Source organism: Podarcis pityusensis (genome assembly GCF_964106645.2).
Source record: "Podarcis pityusensis genome assembly, chromosome: 14".
Lineage (NCBI taxonomy): Eukaryota > Metazoa > Chordata > Lepidosauria > Squamata > Lacertidae > Podarcis > Podarcis pityusensis.
Genome location: NC_138039.1, coordinates 47214564 through 47236282, shown reverse-complemented (window position 1 = coordinate 47236282; position 21719 = coordinate 47214564). Strand labels below are relative to the sequence as shown.

The window sequence follows — 21719 nt, the reverse complement described above, 5'->3', positions numbered from 1 at the left end:
CCAGTGGAAGGATGTGCAGCCTATGGCCAGTCATGAAACTCCCCTTGCACCTCCAGCAGGCCAGAGCAGGCCGGGTGCTAATCCCCAACCCCTTCACTGAGCCCTCTATCAAGGGTCTCTGCCTGTTGGTCCTGCAGGTCCAGCTTTTCGGCTTCAAGGTCCAAGTCAGAGGCAGCAGGAGGCGGATCTCATTTCCCTGTCTTGCAACTTAAAATATTCTTCAAATGGCACCTTTTGCATGCAAAGCAAGGGCTCCCTGCCACGGGGCTGTGGACCTTCCTGCTCTCACCTCCTCTTGCCCCTGCCTCCCCTCCTTGCCCCTTGCTCAGCCCCCTGCCCTATTCCGTGCTGCCCCTCCCTCCAGGTTTCCTCGCCTCCTGACTGCTGAGGACACACAGTCCTTCGAAAAGGAGGCCACTTCTACAACCGCCCCTCACCGATTCATACAGTATTAATGCAACATCGATTCACAGGCTTTGCATCTGTTTACATCTAGTGATCTATTTCATTTCACATGCTTTGTGGTTATGATTCTGCCTGCAGGGCTGGGGCATCTCCCATCTGTCACTAAAACCGTTACAACGGAGGTAAGCCGTGGTCCAAAGCAACATGCGAGGCGCTGTGAGCCCACAACAAGGTGTCTGCAGCTTATGCCACGTGCAAGCATGAGATGCATTGAATAGCTGTGAGAGCTTCTTCCTGGGAGGGGATTTGCCTCCCAGCCCCCACTGTGTGCCTGGCCTCTTTAGATTAAGAGGGTTTTGTAGCAAGGCAAGGAGGGAGGGGACACAAAGGAGGTGGCGATGCTTTACACAAAACAAGCTGCATTCAGTGGATTCTTGATTTGATGTAATCAGACCTCGCATTCCTCAGAAAGCCGAGGATTATGACAAGAGCAAAGTGACTGGAGGTCTCTCAGCACCACCCAGGAGTGCCTGGGCACCTCTCCCTTCAGCTGAACTGCAGCCAGCCTAGTCCCTGCCGTCTTCTCTACCTTGCAGTCCGGGGCCACAGGGAAGCCTGGCATGGGGAATGCTGCAACAGGGCACTCACCAAGGAAGGCTGTTCCTGGCATAGAAGCATGAACCCAGATGGCTATGCAGGGGCCACAGGGAGGTGCCAGGTGCACATGGAGTGTTGTGGTGCTGGCACAGCTGGCCTTGCACATTCAGAAAGACCACGGAGGCACCACACGCTGACCAAGTGCCCTCCTGGAAGCAGCCAATTGCCTCATCGAAGGGCACTAGTCCTTCAGCAGCCAGAGGGTGGAGAACCTTGCAGCAGGCCAGTGTGAAAGTACCGTATTTTTCGCTCTATAACATGCACCCGACCATAACACGCACGTAGTTTTTAGAGGAGGAAAATCTGTAGGCATGCCACCCGTAGGCATTTCCTCCATAACACGCACAGACATTTCCCCTTACTTTCTAGAAGGAAAAAAGTGAGTGTTATGGTGCAAAAAATACGGTAACTGTCCCGCTGGTTTGAGCTGTAAGACTGCTGTCCAAGGTCCTGAACCCTTTGCTTTTGTATTTTGACAGAGAGCATCCAGGGTTCTGACCTCACCCCAGCATAAAGCTGGCTTGGGCAGTCCTGGGCTTGCCACCGCCCTCTCACCTGGGCTGCCACCTCTTTCTTGGTGTGGGAGAAGTTGGCTTCTGATCAGGATGGGGCTGGTTTGTCCAGCAGCAGACACTGCAGGAAGGCGCCTCCTGAAGAAAGCCCTTTGCTGCAGATGCCACATAGCTCTGCACACCTCTAGGAAGCCACAGAAATGCAGGAATGAGTTTCCTGCCTTTGATAGAGGCAGCATGACTGAACTCCCAGGGACTTGGGGACTGGGCTACCTCTGTGCCTCACCACTGGAACGTCAACGTTCTCCATCATTTCTAGGGCTGTGGTCGAGATGATGGAGACCATTCTATGCACTTAGATACAGACTTGCCCCAGCCACTTTTGCTAGAGGGGCAGAGGGCTCTGACCTTATCAGCCATTGGGTGTGGGTGTTCAGATAAGTACCAAGCCCTCCCATCCACTTGCCCTTCCCCCTGCAATTAAAATTGCACCCTTTCCCCTTTCTACATGACTGAGGCAGCTCCATGTTTCAACCTATGGAGCTAACAGCATAGTTTTCTTTGGCCCTGAATTCTATACTGGGCGATCATGGAGGGAGGAAGAGGGATCAGGCAGATAAACAGAACATCCTCCCTTAACCCAACAACAGAACCGCTTCTCCTTGTAATCAGTCTTCAAAAGCAAACACAGGATTATTTCAAGACCAAGCAGGGTCAAAGAAACAATTTGCATAATGTAAAGTAAATCCATACTTGTAACCAGAAAGCTGCATGCTTTAAATCCTTGGCCATTTCTATTAATCCCAGAGGCCATGTGGAGACTGATACATGCAGGAGTAAAACTAACTCACTCTTGGGATATTCAAATCCCATGGCATTGATGGGAAGGCAGGTTCCTTGGTAGCCAACACGTTATCTCCAGCCACAGCCAGCACTGGCAGAAGAAGTCCCTACCTGGCCATACCAGGGACCTATTCTCAGCTGTTTCCTAAGAGGCTGGATTCTGACTCAGCGCGGGACGGCTCATAAGCAAAGCCACAACGAACCTCCGTCTGCTCCTAGAAGCTGACAGGTCCAGATCTCCATCTCCGCGAAGGGGGAAAGAGCCCAGGGGGGCTCCTAGACTGAAGCAGGGGTCTGACCCCAGGAAGAGAAGGAGCTACCGCTCTTCTTCTTATTGACAATATAAAGTCTACTGGAAGTGGGAAGGGAAATGGTGCAGGGAGAAGCACATTCATTCATTAATTCATCACCCTGCATGTTCTAAGCACAGCCCTGAACTCTGGGCAAAGCTCCAAAGAGGAGCAGTCTGCAATGGGGGGACCTGTGGAGAACAGAAGCAGGTTATAGGACATCTGCAAATGCCTTTTAAGGGGAGCAGTTGGCTGGCTGGCTAGAGCTGGCCTCGGTGCCCTTTGGCGAACCCCTTTCCAATTTCATAGTTCTGCGGGCAGCTGCAGTTCTCAAAAAGCTTCCTCAAATGGCAGCAACAGTGTATTCCACCCGGTTTTCTTAATCAGAGGGCTGCCTTTTAAACAGCTCCGCTTTGCATGGAAATGATGACATACCATCCAAGCCTTCCACAAGAACTTGCAAAATTTTCTTTCTTGCCTGGGGCATTAGCAGAGTGTCAGCCATACACCCTGTGAACACCTGTGGTGCTTTGAAGTTTTGCTCTCTTAGGCCAGGGGGTTCTAAGTCTTGACCTGACTGGGACCCCCTTTCCATTCAGTCCCCATGATCCTCTGAGGCTGCCTCACTCTTTGGCAAACATGGCCATCTTGCTTTGTCTCTGAATATCTCTCTCCACCACCAAGCCTTATTTCTCATGGCCCCAGCAGCCTTCAGCTTTCTGGTAGCAGAGTACGACAGGGTAGGCACTCCAGTGGCCATCCCAGAATCCAGACAGGAACTGATGTTTAGTGGATGTGCCCCTGCAGAAGGACCCTCTTGGGGATTCAAATCCTTGTCATGGCTCAGGGCACAGAACCAGATTTGGGGGCCCAGGGAGGCTCTGCCCCAATTCTGCCCTGTTCCAATCTGCTTTACTCTAATTGATCCAGTAGCTCAAATCTAAACTTTGCTTGGGGTCATTTCAGACATGCTAATTGAGAGAGAGAGAGAGAGAGAGAGAGAGAGAGAGAGAGAGAGAGAGAGAGAGAACCCTTTCTTCCTGTCCAATCTGTTGTCATGCACATCAGTGGCTGACCTCCTGGGCTTCCCCCCTCTGTTTCTCTCACTAGAAAACTTCATTGCAGGCTTACTCACTTGTTCAATGGCAGAGGGGCTTCCTTGACTGCACACAGGGTGACTACCAGGGAAAACCCCCACCAGGCCCTTCAAAGGCTGCCTATGCTCATTTCAGCACTTCCACCTTCAGGGAGGGAGAGTGGAGACGAGAAGCAGCCTGGAAGTTGCCTTCAATTGACCCAGCCAATGGATTGGCCCATCCTGCATTTGATGGGCAGGGTCCCTTCAGGGTTTCAGGCATCACTGGAACCTTTCGATTTCACTGTGAACTGATCGCAAAGCCTTCTGCATCAGCCCAGTGTCCTGATCCCATGGTGGCCAACCAATTGCCCCAGCTGGCTGCCTACAAGAGCAACAGCGGCAACTCTCCCCTCTTGTGGTTCCCAGCTACTGGCATCATTCAGAGGGGTGCTGTCTTCCATAGGCACCAACTCTGAGGGGCCCAGGTCCCTTTACCCCCCCCCTGGAAAATTTGGGGAGCTGCCCCCCCAAGTTGAGGACAATCAGGGGTTTTGTGAAGGAGGTGTGAGGGCTCTGGCAGGGTCTTAGACTCCTTCCTTCTCCTTCCCAAAGGGGGCGTATTTGTGTGTGTGTGCAAGCACATCTGTGTGTGGGAGAGCAAAAGGGGTTTTCCTCCACAAAGTGGAGGACGTGGTCTGTTCCTGAGTCAGGGGAGAGAGGCGGCTGGTTGAAAAGTGTGCTCAGTAGCTGCAGCATCATGTGTTGGGGTGGGTGAGTACTGGGAAGGGCTTGAGAATGTCCTTTATCCTTTCTTCCCACAACCCCTTTTCCTCCCCTGCATATCTGGGAAAACAACTGAAAGTGGAGGAGAGATCAGACCTCCCCCTCCTGCCCTTTTTTTGAAACTGGAGCCTTTGCCATGATTGAACAATTTAAAAGGAAAGTTCGCAAGATAAGCACTGGAGTACTGCTTGCTTATAGTGTGTTCTGTGTGGGCGGGTGTTTCTTTGGATCTAGAGAACAAGTCCTGCGCATGAGTGAAGGGTGTCTCTCTCCCTCTCCTTTGCTGGTGGGTAGGGCAAAATGGGCTGTGCTGCCCTCCCAGCTGCTGCTGCTGCCACACTTGGATCTGCCCCCGGGCTTCTCCAGGTCCCTGCACATCATGGCACACATCGTTGTCTTCCACACAAGAAGCATTTCAGAGCCATCATGGTTTGTGGTCAAGCAAGGAACTCTTTCCTCCTTTGGACATCAGCTGGATGTACATGCACAGTAACTGCTCAGTTCTTAAGCCGATTACCGAAACTGCACTGGACTTTTACTTTATGTAAAGCTGCAGAGCAAAAGGACTTTTACTCAAAGCAAGGAAGTTGTGCTGTGCTCAGCATGGGGCTATGTAGGGTTGCAGCCACAGCCCCGTTACATGGCTCTTATGCCTTTCATGAAGTTCTCCTTTAGGATGATGAAAGTCTCTCTCTTCATTCACTCAGCAGCAAATATGGGGGCTTCCCGTTCCCTTTCAGTTCCATGCCCCTAAGCAGCTCTGCATTCAGAGGTGCACCTAGGCTCCTTTGTGCCCTTGGCAAGGAGCTATACCGGCACCCTCCTCATATCCCTTGCGCCCTTGGCAATCACCAGCTCTCTGTCTTTGCTGCAACGGCCCATGCCAGCAACTGGATTTCTCTGCTGAGCCTGTGTGCCTCGCCCAGCCTCCCAGAGCAGCAGAGGAGTGGCCTGGGGAGAACAAGGACTAGTAGGTGGGCTTCTAGCCACTATGAGCCAAAGGGCATTCTCAGCGGACCCAATGCTGATTTGATGGTCTCTTTGGCACCCGCCCCCCCCCAAAGCTTCAGGTGAACATTTTGACTTCTTTTTAAAAATTATTACTGCTTTCTGAAGTGGGGCTTGATTGTTGATGCAACTGAATGTTTGTGACCTTATTTCAAACATGCACATACACCTTTTGAGAAGCTGAAAAGCTGCTCAGGGGAGGGTTGTTCTGTTGCATCTCAGGGAGAAGCCACTCATCAGCGCTGTTGTGCACAGCCCTCTTGTGCTTCCATGGAGGACTCCCCCCCCCCGCTGAATTTGTAGGTGAGGGGTGGTGGTTGTGCACCTCCCCAAGTTTGCTGCCGAGGCTGAGTCAAGCGATCGCAACTTGCCCAAAATGAATGGGTTGGCGAAGAGAGCAAATCGTGGATTTCCAAAGCTCCACTGTTTGTGTTATTTGAGTTAATTAACATTTATTTGCTTATTTTGGATCAAACAGCCGGCACAGGCGGAAGCTGTTTACTGATGCCAGATGGCAAGCAAGAGACAGCCAGCCAAAAGAGGCATCCGGAGTCAGCCACCCAGATAGGAAGCAAAGGCAAAATTTCAGGTTAGAAAAGTGTTGCTCTGAAGCTCATAAAATGCGTGGGGTTGTTGGTCCGTGCAGCCGGAGCCCCAAGCACACAGGCCTGCCTGGGCGCCACTGAGCCAGAGAAAGGCGAGAGGCTGGCCAAGAGCCTGGCAAAAGAGAAGCAGAATCACAGAGAACCCTTCAGAAAAGGAAGGCAACCTCCAGGGAATCCAGCTGGCTGCTCAGGAGGAAGGGGACACCCCCCCCAGCGGGGTCAAGGTGGCCCTGGGCTTGGGGAACTGTCACCACGGACATGAGTGGCTGTGGCCTGTAGGCAGGCAAGTCATCTGTGAAAAAGTAGGAAGCCAGTGCATGGCCCAGAGAGGGCTCTGCACCAGGGCAAAATCTTCATCTTACAGTACAAAATGGCCCAAAGGAGGATAGGTGTGTACATGTGAGCTAGCAGGGAGCTGAAGACAGGCCCAAATGCTGAGCATCACTCCCTCTAACAGTAAACGCAGCTGGTGTGTGCAGAGAGAGAGAAGCAAAAGGAGAGCATCAGCTATGCTAGGCAGAGCCCCTAGTTTGAAGAAACACAAAAAACACCTTTCTTTAAAATCCTAAGTGGGAACCTCCCAAATACACAGACACACCAAGACTGAGCATGCTCAGTGGGCATTGGGATGATGACTGCCTGGGGAAGGGATGGAATAGAGTATTCTAGAGGTTGGGTACAGCTGGCTGGAACCCAGATGAGGAGATGCTCCTTCTCCTCCTCCCTGCAACGTATTTTGTGGAGGATCCCACTTTGGTCCTGCCCTGAAAACTAACAGCCTCTTGTCCGCAACCTGCACTCAGTTTCACTGGACTCCCCCAAGGTAAAGAGAAGGTAAAGGACCCCTGGATGGTTAAGTCCACTCAAAGGTGACTATGGGGTGTGGCGCTCATCTTGCTTCAGGCCGAGGGAGCCAGCGTTTGTCCACAGACAGCTTTCCGGGTCATGTGGCCAGTAGGACTAAACCACTTCTGGTGCAACAGGACACCGTGACGGAAATCAGAGCGCACAGAAACACCATTTACCTTCCTGCAGTTTACCTATTTATCTACTTGCACTGGCGTGCTTTCAAATTGCTAGGTTGGCAGGAGCTGGGACAGAGCAATGGGAGCTCACTCCATCACAGGGATTCAAACCATCAACCTTCCGATCAGCAAGCCCAAGAGGCTCCGTGGTTTAGACCAAAGCACCACCTGTGTCCCCTACCCTATGCCATGCCACGGACACCCAGCCAAAGACAACATCCAGACTCCTTGGCCTTTTGTTTGAGTGGGCAAACCTCACATGGCTGTCCAGCCCTCCTTCCAGATTCCATTTGCTAAATGAACACCCAGTGAGCCTCTTTCCCATCATCACCCGCAAGTGCCTTTGCTATTCTGCTCACTGAAACTGTTGCTCAGACACCTGCTTCCTGCTTTCACAGTTCAATGCAAGAGGCCCCATTCCCTGCTCAGACTCCTCATCCTGCTTCAGAAAGGAAGAGACCCTTTCAGAAAACCTGCTCAGAGATGCAAACGTGGTCAGGGGTTTTTAGAGTCTATGGCCACATGTTCCAATAACCATTAGAGGCCTCCAGCAGATGTCATTCCCAGCAATGGGCCTAGCCAGAAATAAGCATTTCCAGGAAAGAATAGGCCACAGCCTCCACAATCTCTCTAGAAAAGCTCCTTCCTGAGATCACTTGAAGAGAGGAGGCAGCCTTTATCTCCCTCCATGCTGCCTAGGCTGATTGGCAGCAGCTCACTGGAGGAATAAATATCCATGCCTCCTTGCCAAGCCAGCAATATGGCATCCTGCCAAAGAAAGGGTCCCCTCTCACCTACTCCATCTTGCATTTCATCTACTGCCTGGCTGGATGCTCACAAGCAACCAATTAAAGTCAAGGTTGGCCACATAAAAGTCCTGGATCAGCTATGATTAAGCTATAAACAGACACCAGCATGTCCCAGGCCTTCATCCATAAGGTGCACAACTCATAAAGAAAGATGCTTTTCCCGGCTATGAGGGAAAGCAAAATCTTCTTCCTGCCATGGTCTGATCTGCCTGAGAAGACATCTTTTATTAAAAACATTTTTAAAATTCTAACTTCCTAGAGCAACGCCAGCCACACCAACGGAAGGCATCCATCTCGTGAATGTACTTCCACTTTCATTACGGCATATTTATAAATTATGCAGCTGAAACATAACAATAATCTAATAAGAAATTGCATGCCACTAAATTGAGTTGAACATCCCAGAGGCAGATCCCAGCATCCTCTCCAATATAGAAATCAATGTCCCCCAGAAAAATGCTCCAGAGACAGCCCATTTCCACAGTTTCAGGCCTGCAGTTATTGTATGCTAAATGCAAAACCACTGGGATGTTTCAAATGGCCCCATTTTCAGCACAATGACATATTCCTGGCTGCTGTATTTGGTGTTAAGTTCTAATAGCTGGTATACTCCATCTTTGGAGCCAACCTCGCTCTTCTACAGTCACCAGAGGTGGCCTCACATATGCTCCAAGCCCTAGGCCACCCCAGCCCCCTGGCCAAATGAAGGAAGGGCTGAGGGTACCCCCTCCCCAAAGAGACCACCAAATCTACCTTCAATCCCTAGGGTGGCCATACTTCCCTGGGGCCATTGCACTCCAGCATCATCATCACATGAACTTGAAGTCCACACCAACCCACATTTTGGTTGTGAGTTAGAAGTCACAATACGAGTCTGTGGCTTCGGGCTTTTAATAAGGCCCAAGATGCAAACACCCAGGCAAACATGATGAATCACAGGTGTAAGGAATGGCATGTGTTGCAGGCAACATTTACTTCTGAGTAATGCACCCCAGAAAGCCAAAAGAGGAAGGAATACTCACAAATAGAACTTCTCGTCCCATGTTGGATTCAGGTTCCCAAATATGGTTTTTGTCCTCCTTTTGGTCTTGCCCACTTGCACTGTGACATACGGGTCACTGGAGCCAGTTTTATCCTTGGCCTGCAAGCCCTGAGCACAGACCACTGCAAGAGAGGAAGAAGAGAGAGAGAGGGAGAGAGAGGTGGACGACGCAAGTTGATAAAACTAGGCCTGGCCAACGGCATTGTGACCAGTGTCCCCACCCCCCTGCAAAAAGGGGGTTAAAGGGCTGGTGCTGGGCAGAAGAACACATGGAAGGTCCCAGGTCCAGTTCTCAGAATCTCCAGCTCAAAGGTGATGGCGCTAGGTGGACCAATGGGCTAAGTCAGAATGAGGTCACTTCCAGTGTTCTTAGATATAGGAGGAGCCCCCCAGTACTCTGAGCCAGAGTAGAGCAGCGTGTCTTTGTGTCCCCTGGGCTTGCGCACTTGGCAAGGACCAACCTAACCAGACCCTAGCTATTCCCCTGCCCCAGCTGGAGACCCTGGAGACCACTGGCTGCCAGTCAGTGTAGACAAGACTGAGCAGTATGGCTCCATGGCCTGACTCAGTAGAGGACACCTTCCTGTGTTCCTAATAGTTCCAGATTCTCTGGAATGTAGAAAGAGTTGCTTTCCAACAGCTGGATCAGGGCGAAGGTTGGCTACCCTTCCACAGTCAGCAATGAGCTCAGGTGGCCTGGCTCTATTCCCAGTTATCAGTAAGCATTGCAAGAAATGCCAGCATGAGGTTATAGGGGCGTCTCTCTCCTGGCACCTCCCTTTGGCTGACATCCTGGCGGCTCTGTGGAGGAGCTGGCTGCCTCTTCCAAAGGCTTAGTTTTTAGACACGGTGACCGAAGGACAAGCAGTTTTTTTGTCCTACACGGGGATTATCCATGCAGGGGGAAAAACACCACTCAAGCAGGTGTTAAAAACAAACAACACCATTATAAAAAAAAAGGACAAATAATGCAGAGAGACAATGTGAGAACCAGGCTGCGAGGCCTTTGAATGGAGAAAACAAACTTAGCCTCCTCTCAGTCATGCAAGTTGGACTCTGCTCTGGTCTCGCCCAAAAAGAGTTGTGCCATCTCAGCTCCGAGAGCACACAGAGTTCTGTGCAACGCAAAGATTACCAATAGCAGGTGGTCTTCCAGGTGTTTCCTTGCACCTTCCAAGCCATGACACTGACCCATTGTGCTCCGCTCCTTCTCCCATAAGGTAAGCTGTCCTCTCCCCCAGAGCAAGAAACATCTCCCAGGAGAAATGTCCAGGTATTACTTTGGAACAAGATGCTTGTTCCAATGCCCCCCTCCACCCCGAGAGCTGCCTTCAGACCCCAGGAGCCTATTTCCTGAGCCATTCCCTCTTGCAGAGCTTGGTGTCCCGGCTGCAACCTCCACTTACAGAGACAGCCAGCTTCCCTGTAGCTGCCTTTTGCCAAGAAAACAGATGTCAGGATTTATCATCGCTAATGTGTGTTTATGCTGCTATAAATACAAACACTTGTCAGTTGACTCCTCCATCGCAATTCATAACTGTGTGAGTCTCTCCGTCGGCTTGAAAGCCAACTGGGATGCGCCACACTCCCTCCCCTCAGCCCCCCTCTGACCATCCACAAATATTTGCTCTGTAAGTTGGATCCACGTGATTTAAAGCATCAAGACAGGAGCATTTAGTTAACGTTTTTGAACTGCCACTAGTAGGGACAACCCAGCTCATTAACTGCCTCATCAGAGAAATGATGGGATCAGAATGCTGTGTCCCTGTCCCGTCCTGTCCCATTCCCTGCCCCCGCAATCTGACTCAGCAGCAGACCTGTGCACCCCCCCCCCCCCAGGCTGGGTCCATTCAGAAGCAAGTCTGCTGATCTTGGGGAAGGGAGGGTGTGTGGCTTCTCAAACCAACCTGCTGGGATTCTCTCTGCTTTAAACCGTATTACAGGATGGTGCCTGTGATGTCTCCTCCAGGCAACTCCTGCAGCCAATCTGGTGCCAAACATCTTGCTCTGATCTCTTTTGGACCACCCATGGAGGTGCTTTCCACAGTCTCTCGAGACAGATGGATGGGTGAAGTCAAACTGCTGTGTTAGCAGCAATGAAGTGACCTCCCCAGGGCTCAAACCTGGGCAGTGTTTATGGAGGTCCTGGGCAGCCCAGACAACAAGATCTCTCTCTCAGCCTTGCTGATGTGGTCCAAAGGAAAGCAGAGCAAGACATTTGGCCAGCACCAACACAGTATCATGAACCAAGGCTTTTATAAGCCCTGTGGATCACCCAGTTGTTATGGCTACTGGACAAACTCTTCTCCTAGGCTGCATTGAGGACATCTCAAGTCATCTGCAACAACTGCTGCCTTGACCAGATCTATAGGAAGGACTATTGTAGGTGATGCTGCTCTGTGCATCAAATAGGGCATTGAGTCCAGCAACCTAGAAATCCCCAAAGAGACAGGCTTCTCTGGCAAAATCATTGTGGGTGGTGATACCAAGCCCCAAGTGAAGTTTAGTACTAGGGATGATAATGTTATGCTTATATTCTGTTTCTTGAAAATTAATTTTTTTTAAGGTACTGGGGATGTGCTATCATCTCCACGAAGATGAATGAAATCAAGGAAGCACGCAACAGAGGAGATGTAGTTATGGGCTACTTTGACTACCCCCTGCAGACTGGTTATGCAAAAAGTTTGGCATTCAAAGTGTAAATGGGAATTGCTTGCAGTCCTCACCCCACTGGGGGGTTTCAAGGTGGCAAACTGCTCTGCACCAGCTTGCAGGCGGCATGGACCACCTCGTGAGATCAGTGTGTACGCTATCTTTCCACTTGGCACACCCAGAGAAACAATCACACACCAGAGACCCTCTTTCTGTTTGTATTCTGTAAATGCCATTTTGTAACCACCTGGGCTGGAAGGGAAAAGGGAGCTTTGGCCAGAGTGTTCTCCAGCTGAAAAGGCGGAATCCTCTCACCTGTGATGGTGATCTTGGCTGACCACTTGGATGTCCCATCCAGGACGCTCTGTTTGGCTGCCTTGGTGTGCTGTACAAAGTCCTCCTTGGGGATCTGGAACATTTCCTGGATCAGTTCAAAAACTTCTGGCCTGTTTCGCTCCCTGATCTTCATTTGCTCCTTCATTGCTGTAATAATATTCTGGGTCTTATCCTCAGCACCGTGCTTTGAACTCTTCTCCGCTGCCCCTAAGGTGACATAACAATGACATTAGCAACATTTAACAATGCACTATGTAATATTGGGTCACCTTCTATGAGAAGATGGTGACGCTGCTGGAATCTGGAAAACAGATGCCCTTGATGACACAGAAGGGCCTGGCCAGACGGGTCTTTCATTGACGCCTTTGCCAACCTGATGCCCTCCAGCTGTTTGGACAACCTGGACTAGGGATGAAGGGCATTGTAGTCCACAACAGCTGGAGGGCACCAGGTTGGCGAAAGCTGACCCTCCTCTTGCTTTCCCCAAAGTTTTCTGTGTGTCCTGCACAGCATGGATGAAGTCCCCTTCCTTCCACCAGGGACATCTGGTTCCATGTGTGGCGCACGTACACCACAGCACACAGAGAGGCCCCTTGGTGCTGGCATGCACGGATGTTGTGACGTCAGTTCATGCCTGGAGGGGCTTCCAGAAAGACATCGAAATGGAAGCCCGAAGTCTGGCACAGATGCTGATCCCCCAAAATGATGGTTTTTCCTGCCCTGAAGCAAAGCCAGGGATGCCAATATTCTGAGTTTTCTGGATCTTTGCAAAATAATGGGATTCCTAGTGGATCACAGAGATAAACTGCCAAGGGGGTAGGGGTGTCACAGTACAATAGAGCACCCAACCAGGAATCTTTGTAGGTGGGCTTTAGAGAGACTCGTTTGCAGCCCATCCCTGCCTGGATCAGCCTAGCATAGGCTGCAAGAGACCAACTGCACTGATCAGGGACAGAGGGCAATGCTGGCCGCAGGAAAGTCAAGGTGGCATTTCTGGCCAGCCCATCTTTTTCTGCTTGGCTGCAGGTCACAGGGGGCGAAGTAGAAAGCTGACAAATGACACAGGGGCAGCCAGCAAGCCTCCCTTGTTTCTGTGCCATGAGGCAGCCAAGCCACACTCCTGGGGGCCTGCGCATCAGGTGGCAGCAGCGCGGCAACAGAGGAGAGACTGAGGAAGAGAGAGGTCTCTGGGCCACTGGATGGCTTTTGGTGAGAGGTGACAAGGGGCCTCATGCAATCTCTTTAGCCGGCTGCAAACCTGCTCAGTTTAAAAGCAAAGGAGGAGGAAGAGTTTTATCCAGTGAAACTGGAGCTAAATGCAGACAGTGCCCAACTGAGTGAAACCCAAATGGGGTGGGAGATCCCTGAGACCAGAATTCAGGGTGGGTTGGGGGAAGCACAAGACCCATTCAGCGTTAGGGGTGCCTGCATGCCCAGAGATACTATGTCACCTCCACTCAGCCACTTCACTGTCCATCCTGCCACCTGGAGCCCCTGTGAGATTAGTGGTGTCGTCGTCGTCTGAACAGCCCAAACGTTTGCTTGGGCTTTGCAATGTGCCAAGCAGACTCTCCCTTGCAACTGCTGGGGCTGCTCCAACAGGCTTCTGTTGCCACCCCAAACAGCCCCACGGGAGGAGCCCAGGGCCCAGAGCTGGGACACTCATGAGGCAGGGTGAGGCAAACGCTGCGGGTGGCAGGATCTACAGGGACAGCAGATCCCTATGTAGCGCTCTCTTCTTCCCTTGTTTTTGGTGTGGATCAGGCATAGGCAAATGCAGCCCTCCAGATGTTTTGGGACTACAATTCCCATCATCCCTGACCACTGGTCCTGTTACCTAATGATGATGGGAGTTGTAGTCCCAAAACATCTGGAGGGCTGAGTTTGCCTATGCCTGGTGTAGATCTTCTTACCAGGCGGGGTGAGGGGTGAGGGCACCATTTTGCTGTTTGCCTCAGGTGGGCCTGCCCTGCCCCCCTCGCAAAGGGGGAGGGGCAAGCAGCACTAAGAAGGGCAGGAGCTGTGCCCACACCAGGTGCCCCTCAGACTACTCACTTTGCAAACAGTCCGCGTTGAGGAGATCCTGGCACTTCTCATGGCACTTGACCCCACACTCTGTGCACCTCATCCCCTGCCTGGCAATGCCCCAGAGGAGACCCTCGCACTCGTAGCAGTAGGTGGGGGCGGTGGCCGTCCACACTTCAAAGTAGTGTGGGGTGGTGGAGGACATGGGGTAGATGAGGGCCTGAAGGGTTTTTTTGAAGACGTGCATTTTCTGAGGGAACACAAAAAACATCCAGACACATCAACAAAGTGGTTCACAGTTCCCAATTGGCTAAGTATTGCAGACAAAAGCCAAGCCATGGACTCCCGACTTTTGAAAATTTCGATCCCTGGAGTAGCTTTGGTTATGGGAATGGTGCCACAGACCTCCTGGGTGGGGTCCGCAGACCCCCAACTGAGAACCACTGGTCTAATCATTCTTTCATGCATGTTCAAGCTCCTGTCACAAAGCTTTTGCTGAGGCGTTGCAGAGCACGTGCCTCAGTGCGGGAGGCTCTCATCAGCTGTGCTCTTGCTGACTTGCTCTGAGGCCCTTGGAAGAGGAACGTGCTCAAAAGCACCACAAGGGCTGGTCAGGCATCGGCGTGTCTTTGCAGAGAGAGCTGGGGCTGCCCAGTGTCTGGGGGCAGCGCAGGGGTCTTCCCCACACAGGACACTGTGCCAAGGGGGCACAAAATATAATAATAATAATAATAATAATAATAATAATAATAATAATAATAAATACCTATATCTATACAGGTACCTTCTGAGAAGATTTATAAAAAGACAATAGTACCAGGAAGCTGTTCTCTCACAGCACAGGAGACTCTTTTCCCCTGAGCCTAGAAGTCAGCCCCTGGTTCCTTGCAATCTTGGAGATGGTTGCAGAAAAACATGTAGTTGGAAGGAGAAATGAATGGTGATCAGGCAGCCATTACAAAGACTGCAGGCTCACATCACTTATGCCACGTTGGCATGTCTGGTGCTCAGGAGACACCTGTGTGGGCTCCTGGGGGCAGGGGATCAGCTCCCCAGAATGGCTTCCTTAGGTAGGGGGCTGGCGGACATCCCCTCCTGTTCCTTCTTCCACAGCCCCCTGACTCATTTGCCACACACAGGCTCTTGCCTCTTGCTCAGCCCACGCCATGGCTCTTTGCCATGAGAGCAGGGAAGCAAAGCTAGCTGCTGGCAAGAGGTCCTTTCTTGCTCACTTCACTCCCAGTGAAACCCAGCGCCTGCGGAAGGACCCAGGCCTGGACCAGTGACTCCACCATGTCTCAAGGACTGTGGCACTTGCTGGCCAAGGAAAGCGGTCTCTGCTGATGTGACGGCAAAGGAACTCTCTGATCTGAACGCTGTGCCTTGAGTGGCTACATGCTAAGTCACAGGCAAAATCTCCCGCTTGAGATGTGAAGGGGTTCAGATGTGTTGCTCCTGCCCATCTATCTCCAGGGTGCTGATTCACACAATCCACTAATTAGCACCAGAGATGGTCTCATTAGCATTGAAAGCGAGTCCAGTGCTAACAAACAAGGCCCCTGCAGAGCAGCAGATCATCTGCCTTGCCTTCTCCGGCTCTCCTAATGGCACCCTTCGGTCTGCTTAGGACGGTTTCCTGAGAAGGAGGTTTGAGTCAGCACTGGCTTCCCATTGACGTCAGCTAGAAAAGGCACTACTATAGGGATGCTCAGCACTTGAGCAGTTTGGGGGCTGATCCGGCCCACCTCTGATGGAGCTTGGGAGCATCATAGGAAAACACCTCCATAGAAATATATATATATATGGGGAAAGCACTCCAGAGAGCCATTGCTGCCAAATGCAAACTGGGGCAAAGAGATTGGTAGAGAAAACAAAAGCATCAGCTGGGAGCATTGCAAGAGAGCAGCAATTGCTTTTTATCACACACAGCACACCGAGAAAGGGCTAGGCAACACCTGGGCTCCTGCAAAAGAGAAAGGGTGAAATGTGCTTAACGCATTGCAAAGCTATCACGTAAATGGCCCTCATAAATTGTTTCCAAGCTAATGCTTAATTTTGCATTCCAGGAGGTTTGGGAAAGGAATAACTAAATATGTTGATAGCCTGAAATGTGAAGGCACACTGGCAGATGACAAAGGGGAGAACGCTGGGGAAATGAGCAAGTAAACGCACTGGGGGAAACTCCAGCAACCTGGAATCAGTGGCTGCCGACTGCACTCGTCTTCCTAGGATCAAGCAAGCAGGCAGCTGCTGCTTATGAATCTCCCTGCTTTACTACTACTACTACTATTATTATTATTATTATTATTATTATTATTATTATATACCGCCCTTCATCAAGAGATCCTGGGGCCGCAGCTCACAGTACAAAAGACAAGATAAATAATTTTTAAAAAAACCAAAAAACACAAAGCATTAACACTCCCACCATTTATCTCCTGCATTCCCAGTTGTGGGATTCCTGTAATATTTTCTTTTGGGGGTGGAGAGGAAGCTGTTTGATATGCTGCTGCTGCTGCTGCTGGGGGTGGGGGGTAGGCTTCTGCCTGCCCCCTTCCTGACTTCAGTGGGGAGGGAGGGAGGGAAAGGTCTTTTGAGTTGGCAGGTGCTACCTGGCAGAAACAGTGCCCAGTGCCAGGCCTGTGTTGTATGGAGGAACAGGCGCCACGAGAAATGATTTCCAAATTATTATTATTATTATTATTATTATTATTATTATTAACTTTTATTTATACCCTCCCCTCCCTAGCCAAGACCGGGCTCAGGGTGGCTAACACCGGTATAAAAACAATTGACTGAAATACAACTTAAAAACAAGATTAAAATACAACATTAAAATGCAGCCTCATTTCAGTAGGAACTCAAATAAAAAACTTTTTTGGGGATGAAAACGTCAAGTCTTCACCAAGGCCAACTATCCAGACTGGTCCTACATGGGCCAGAAAAAAGCCAGGGAAGTCCCCAAATAGGAGTTCCATCACAGAAGGAGAAAGGGAAAAGGAAAAAGGAAGAGGGGGAGGGGATCAATTTGATTCCAAGCCAAAGGCCAGGGGGGACAACTCTGTCTTACAGGCCCTGCGGAAAGAAATCAGAAAGAAATGACTTTTGCCTCGGAGATGGATTTCCAAGGGCAGAGAAAACACTCAGATTGAACTGTGTTCCAGACACAGCTATTGTCCCCAAAGAGTTTCTGTGCCTTTAGATTCAGGGACAGGAAAATATTTGATGTGTGAAGAAAACCTTGGCACCTGATTAGTGCGACTGACAGAGGGGGTTCTCGGTTGTTTTACTGACTATCCAGACCAGGCTACGAGGCTTTATGGGGATTTGCTGAAGAAATTTCTGGTTAACTATCTAATCCAAGGGCTATGGCTGCCACGTAATGTCACACTCCCAACCATGGGCAGCAGCTTTTTAGTTATTTATTCATTTCATACAATTTACAGGCGGCTCAATTGCAAAAAGAAAAAGAAAATAAGCACACCTTGAAGCAGTTTACAAAAAGATTTTTTAAAAATACAATCGAGGGGGAAAAAAATCACAATTCTACTTTAAAATGTGCAAAAGTTAAAATATGAAAGCAGACAAAAATTACCTCAGCTTTCTAAGTATCTGGGTAGGTTTGTCTAAACAGGACTAAAGACCTTCAAAGTGCATTGATCTCATACAATGACTTAACAGAGCTTGGGATGGAGCATTTCTTAGTGAACGTGCATATTATACAAAAAAAATAAGGATCCAAATAAGTTTAGCCGACATTGGACTTTATTTTCAATCACTGGAACCCAAGAATTCAAGGTCATGTCCAACTTTATTCTTCATCCTCATATATATGAAGTTCTTCCTTAACGAAACATTTTGTTCTGTGCTGTATTGTTTTACTGTTCTTATATTGTAATTTCTTTCTCTTTTCTGTTAGGATAGATAGGGGGACATATCTGGCCCAATCGCCTTCTAAATCCGGCCCGTGGATGGTCTGGGAATCAGCGTGTTTTTACATGAGTAGAATGTGCCCTTTTATTTAAAATGCATCTCTGGGTTGTTTGTGGGGCATAGGAATTCGTTCTCTTTTTTTCCTTCAAAATATAGTCCGGCCCTCCACAAGGTCTGAGGGACAGTGGACCGGCCCCCTGCTGAAAAAGTTTGCTGACTTCTGTTCTAGGGGCTCAGCCTTCAAGGTAAAGCTAAGTGGGAGAAAGCAGCCAAGTCTTCTTGAGTTAAAAAAAGAAATGAATATTCTATTTACGAAAGTATAGAGCAAATAAAATTAGATAGAGAGGGACAATCAATAGAAGTTCTTGCCAAGGAATTTCAGGCCTGGCTGCAATCAATAAGCCAGACGCCCAAGCGGTGGGGGGGGGGGGGGTTTGCTCCTGATCACACTTATGCAAGTCAGTTTGGAGAGAGAATGGGGGAGGCAGCAAATAAATGGGCGAGGGGGGAGAAACCACCAGCAAACATGGATCAGAATGATGCTCTGCGTTGCACGGTGTGGACGGGAAGACCCCTCCAATCTACAGTTCTATGATTCCATTCTACAGGTGGTTGGGGAGGGGTAGATCTTGGGGGGGGTATGTCTTCTACTTTTTCTTTCTGGTCTCAGAAACTCAGCTATTGAAACTTACACCGGATGAATTGGGGATTTCAGTTTGACGTGGCCCAAATCTTTGCAAACACAATCATTTTTATTTTTTAATTTTTTTTCTAGGGGCTGCATATACATATACCTATGTAACAGGCTATATGACATTGTAAGTGGAATACCTTCCCTACTGAAGTGAATCTTTTGCCCTCATTGTAACTTTAAGGGAAACTCTAAAAACATGAACTCCTCTGGCTGTCTGATCTGCTCCTGGCAACCCTAAAATTATTAGCTGTCCAAGCAGGGGACTATGCTTTTTAGTAGTTTTTAACCGGCTTTTTAGAAGACTTAAAACTGTTTTTATAAATTTTAATTGCATTTGCTGCTATAGGCTCCTTCTTGAAGGAAGGGTGAGATGTAAATTAAATAACTCAATTAAATAAACCTGCATATGTAAAACAGGCTCAGGTAAGGGTGGCTGAAGCCTTGGTGCTGCACTAATTCTCAGGGGTGGTATATCCAGAAAAACACATGGCTTTATAGGACAAAGATAAATTACTCTGGTTAAAGGAAGCAGAATTTGATGTCTAGGATAGAAGTCTCTTTTTGGAGCTATTTTATGCCTTCTTCTACATCTTCACAACAGCCATGTGAGGTACGTTAGGCTGAGTGTTGACGACTGACCCAAGTTAAGATGTGAGCAAAAAAAATGAGTTTAAAATAAGAAATGGCACATGCTCAGAGCATTTTCTGGTTATTAAGGTTACTAAAATGTTGTTAGTTTGTGTTTTGAAACTGCACATGCTCAGAGAATATTTTTGTACTCCATAAAACTTATTTAATAATACATTTGTTAAGTTTTTGAGATATGTAAATGCATTCCTTTTGGAAGGGAGGGGGGGTCTTATTTTGGGAACTGCACTAGCCCCTCCCCATCTTAATCCAGCCTTGAACCATCTTCAAAGGCAGCCATAGTTCAACCTTCTTGTGAGGACAAACCAACAAATATTTAGAACATAGCAAAAAGCTATCCAAAAAGATAGAAAGCAATCAAACTGCAAGTTAGGGCAGGCTCTCCTATTCCTCTGCACCAGAATTTCTTGGACAATTTCACTTTTGGGCATCATTTTCCCCAATTGCCTGCTTCTGGATTTCTGGTCCTGACACACACTGTCGAGAGACAGGCAGCTCCTGATCTCAGAAGGGCCTCGTTTCACGTTGTGCTTCACCTTCCTCACGGAGCCACTGTGTGGCTTCCAGCACACAGCCAGCAGATGCTTCCCCTCAGCTGCTTGCACAGCCCCGCCCTCAGGTGCCCCTCCTGAGCAGTCAATTTAGAAGCCAGCCATGTGCGTGAGCCACATGTGCCATTGGTTGCAAGGGATCTGCTATGGAATCCATGATTTGCCAGAGCCAAATGCTGCTTTCATTTTCACTCTGCCACAGCCCAACTTCTAAGGCAGATTGTGTGTTGCGTTAGTGTGTCGGCTGCAGTGGGTAGGTGAGTTGTGCGAACGCTACCTGCACTCCTCCCGGGGTTGGAAAGGGGTTAGCTTAACCTCTGGTTTGCTAGAAAAACTGAATTACTGTATTGCAAAATGTCTAAAAAGTGTGTCACCGACATGGAAAGCTTGGAAAGCTCTGTTCTTAGGGGAAGCATTGTCGTGTGTGTGTGTCGATGGATGTGCTAGGAGTAGCCACCTCCTTATCTGACTGAGTGCTTGCTATACAAATGTGGTCAGCCCTAGACCACTGGCACTGGGGGCAGAGAGAGAAGATGCTGAATGGACCTCTTACAGCTGGGTGGACCTCACATGCACCCAGGGGAGGTTCTTTAGCTGCTGGCCACCTGCTATCTCTTGCTTGACTTTCCTCCCAGAACAGACATGGAGACAATTGAGAGAAGAGAAGGAGACACTTTGTTCTCTTGGCAAAACTCGATTAATCAAGATGATCACACAGGAGACAACTTCAGGAAGACTATGACTTTCATAAAGGGTAGACAGGAGAAACATCACAGCATCCAACAGAAGGGGTTAAATACTTTGGTGAATACCCCCCCCCCCGCATTTAAAGGAAGCCAACCCGCCCCTTGAAGAAACACGTTAAACAGCCCCCTCTCCTACCATCTCCTCATTGTCAATTGACGTCCGGATGACCATGGCTAGCGAGATCCCAGACTTCCGGGTTGCAAGGGTCTGTGGAAGGCAGAAGTACACAGAAGATATAAAATTTACAGAAAATGATATAAAAATGATAGATCGATGGTATCTATTGTATTACCAAGTAAATTGGCAAAAATGTATAAAGCTAAATCAGGTAAGTGTTGGAAATGTAAAGAAGGTTCTTTTTATCATATGTGGTGGTCTTGTAATAAGGATAAAGCTTACTGGGAAGTGATATACAATGTATTGTAAAAGATGTTTAAAATAACGTTTGTAAAACAGAAGCTTTTCTTTGGGAATTATAGGGACAGAACTACCCAAACTGTATAGAAATTTATTCATGTATGTGACCACAGCGGCAAAAGTGGGAAGATGAAGAAGTCCCAGCAAAAGAAGAATGGAGACAAAATCTTGCGGAATATGCAGAAATGGCAATACTTACTGGAAAAATAAGAAATCAAGGTAACAAATTTTTTATAAAGGAATGGAAATGATTTATGGAATATTTATGAACAAACTGTAAACAGATAAGAACATTGGCAGGATTATTGTAATAACCTGCAGTTTTATAAGAGTAAATATTTAAGGTAGATGAATAAATGAGCAAATTAAGTTAATTTTGATATGCAGAAAATATTAAAAATAATTTTAAGGAACCACAGAAAGAAGGGGAAGGAAGTCGAGTTTTGAAATATTAAAATGATTATAAAATTATTGAAATGTATAAAACTGAAAATCATAAATTACACACACACAACACACACACACACACACACACACACACACACACACACTGAGTCACTGACATGGGCAACCATGGCTGATGAAGGGCTGGATGAAGCAGGAAGGTGTGTATTTGGGGAGTCTCATTCAGGGGGGTGGGGAGCAGGGTAAGCCTGAGG

General features: G+C 48.8%; 1 protein-coding gene across 1 annotated transcript in view; it reads right to left on the bottom strand.

Moving 5' to 3' along the window:
- UNC13C (unc-13 homolog C) overlaps positions 1-21719 on the bottom strand; it is a 138725-nt gene that overhangs the window by 64964 nt on the left and 52042 nt on the right. The window contains exons 6-9 of the mRNA XM_080980617.1: positions 20779-20850; positions 14101-14320; positions 12025-12252; positions 9038-9179 (exon numbers count right to left, since the gene is read on the bottom strand). Of these exons, the coding sequence (XP_080836743.1) occupies positions 9038-9179; positions 12025-12252; positions 14101-14320; positions 20779-20850 (662 nt within the window). The remainder of the gene's footprint in view (positions 1-9037; positions 9180-12024; positions 12253-14100; positions 14321-20778; positions 20851-21719) is intronic.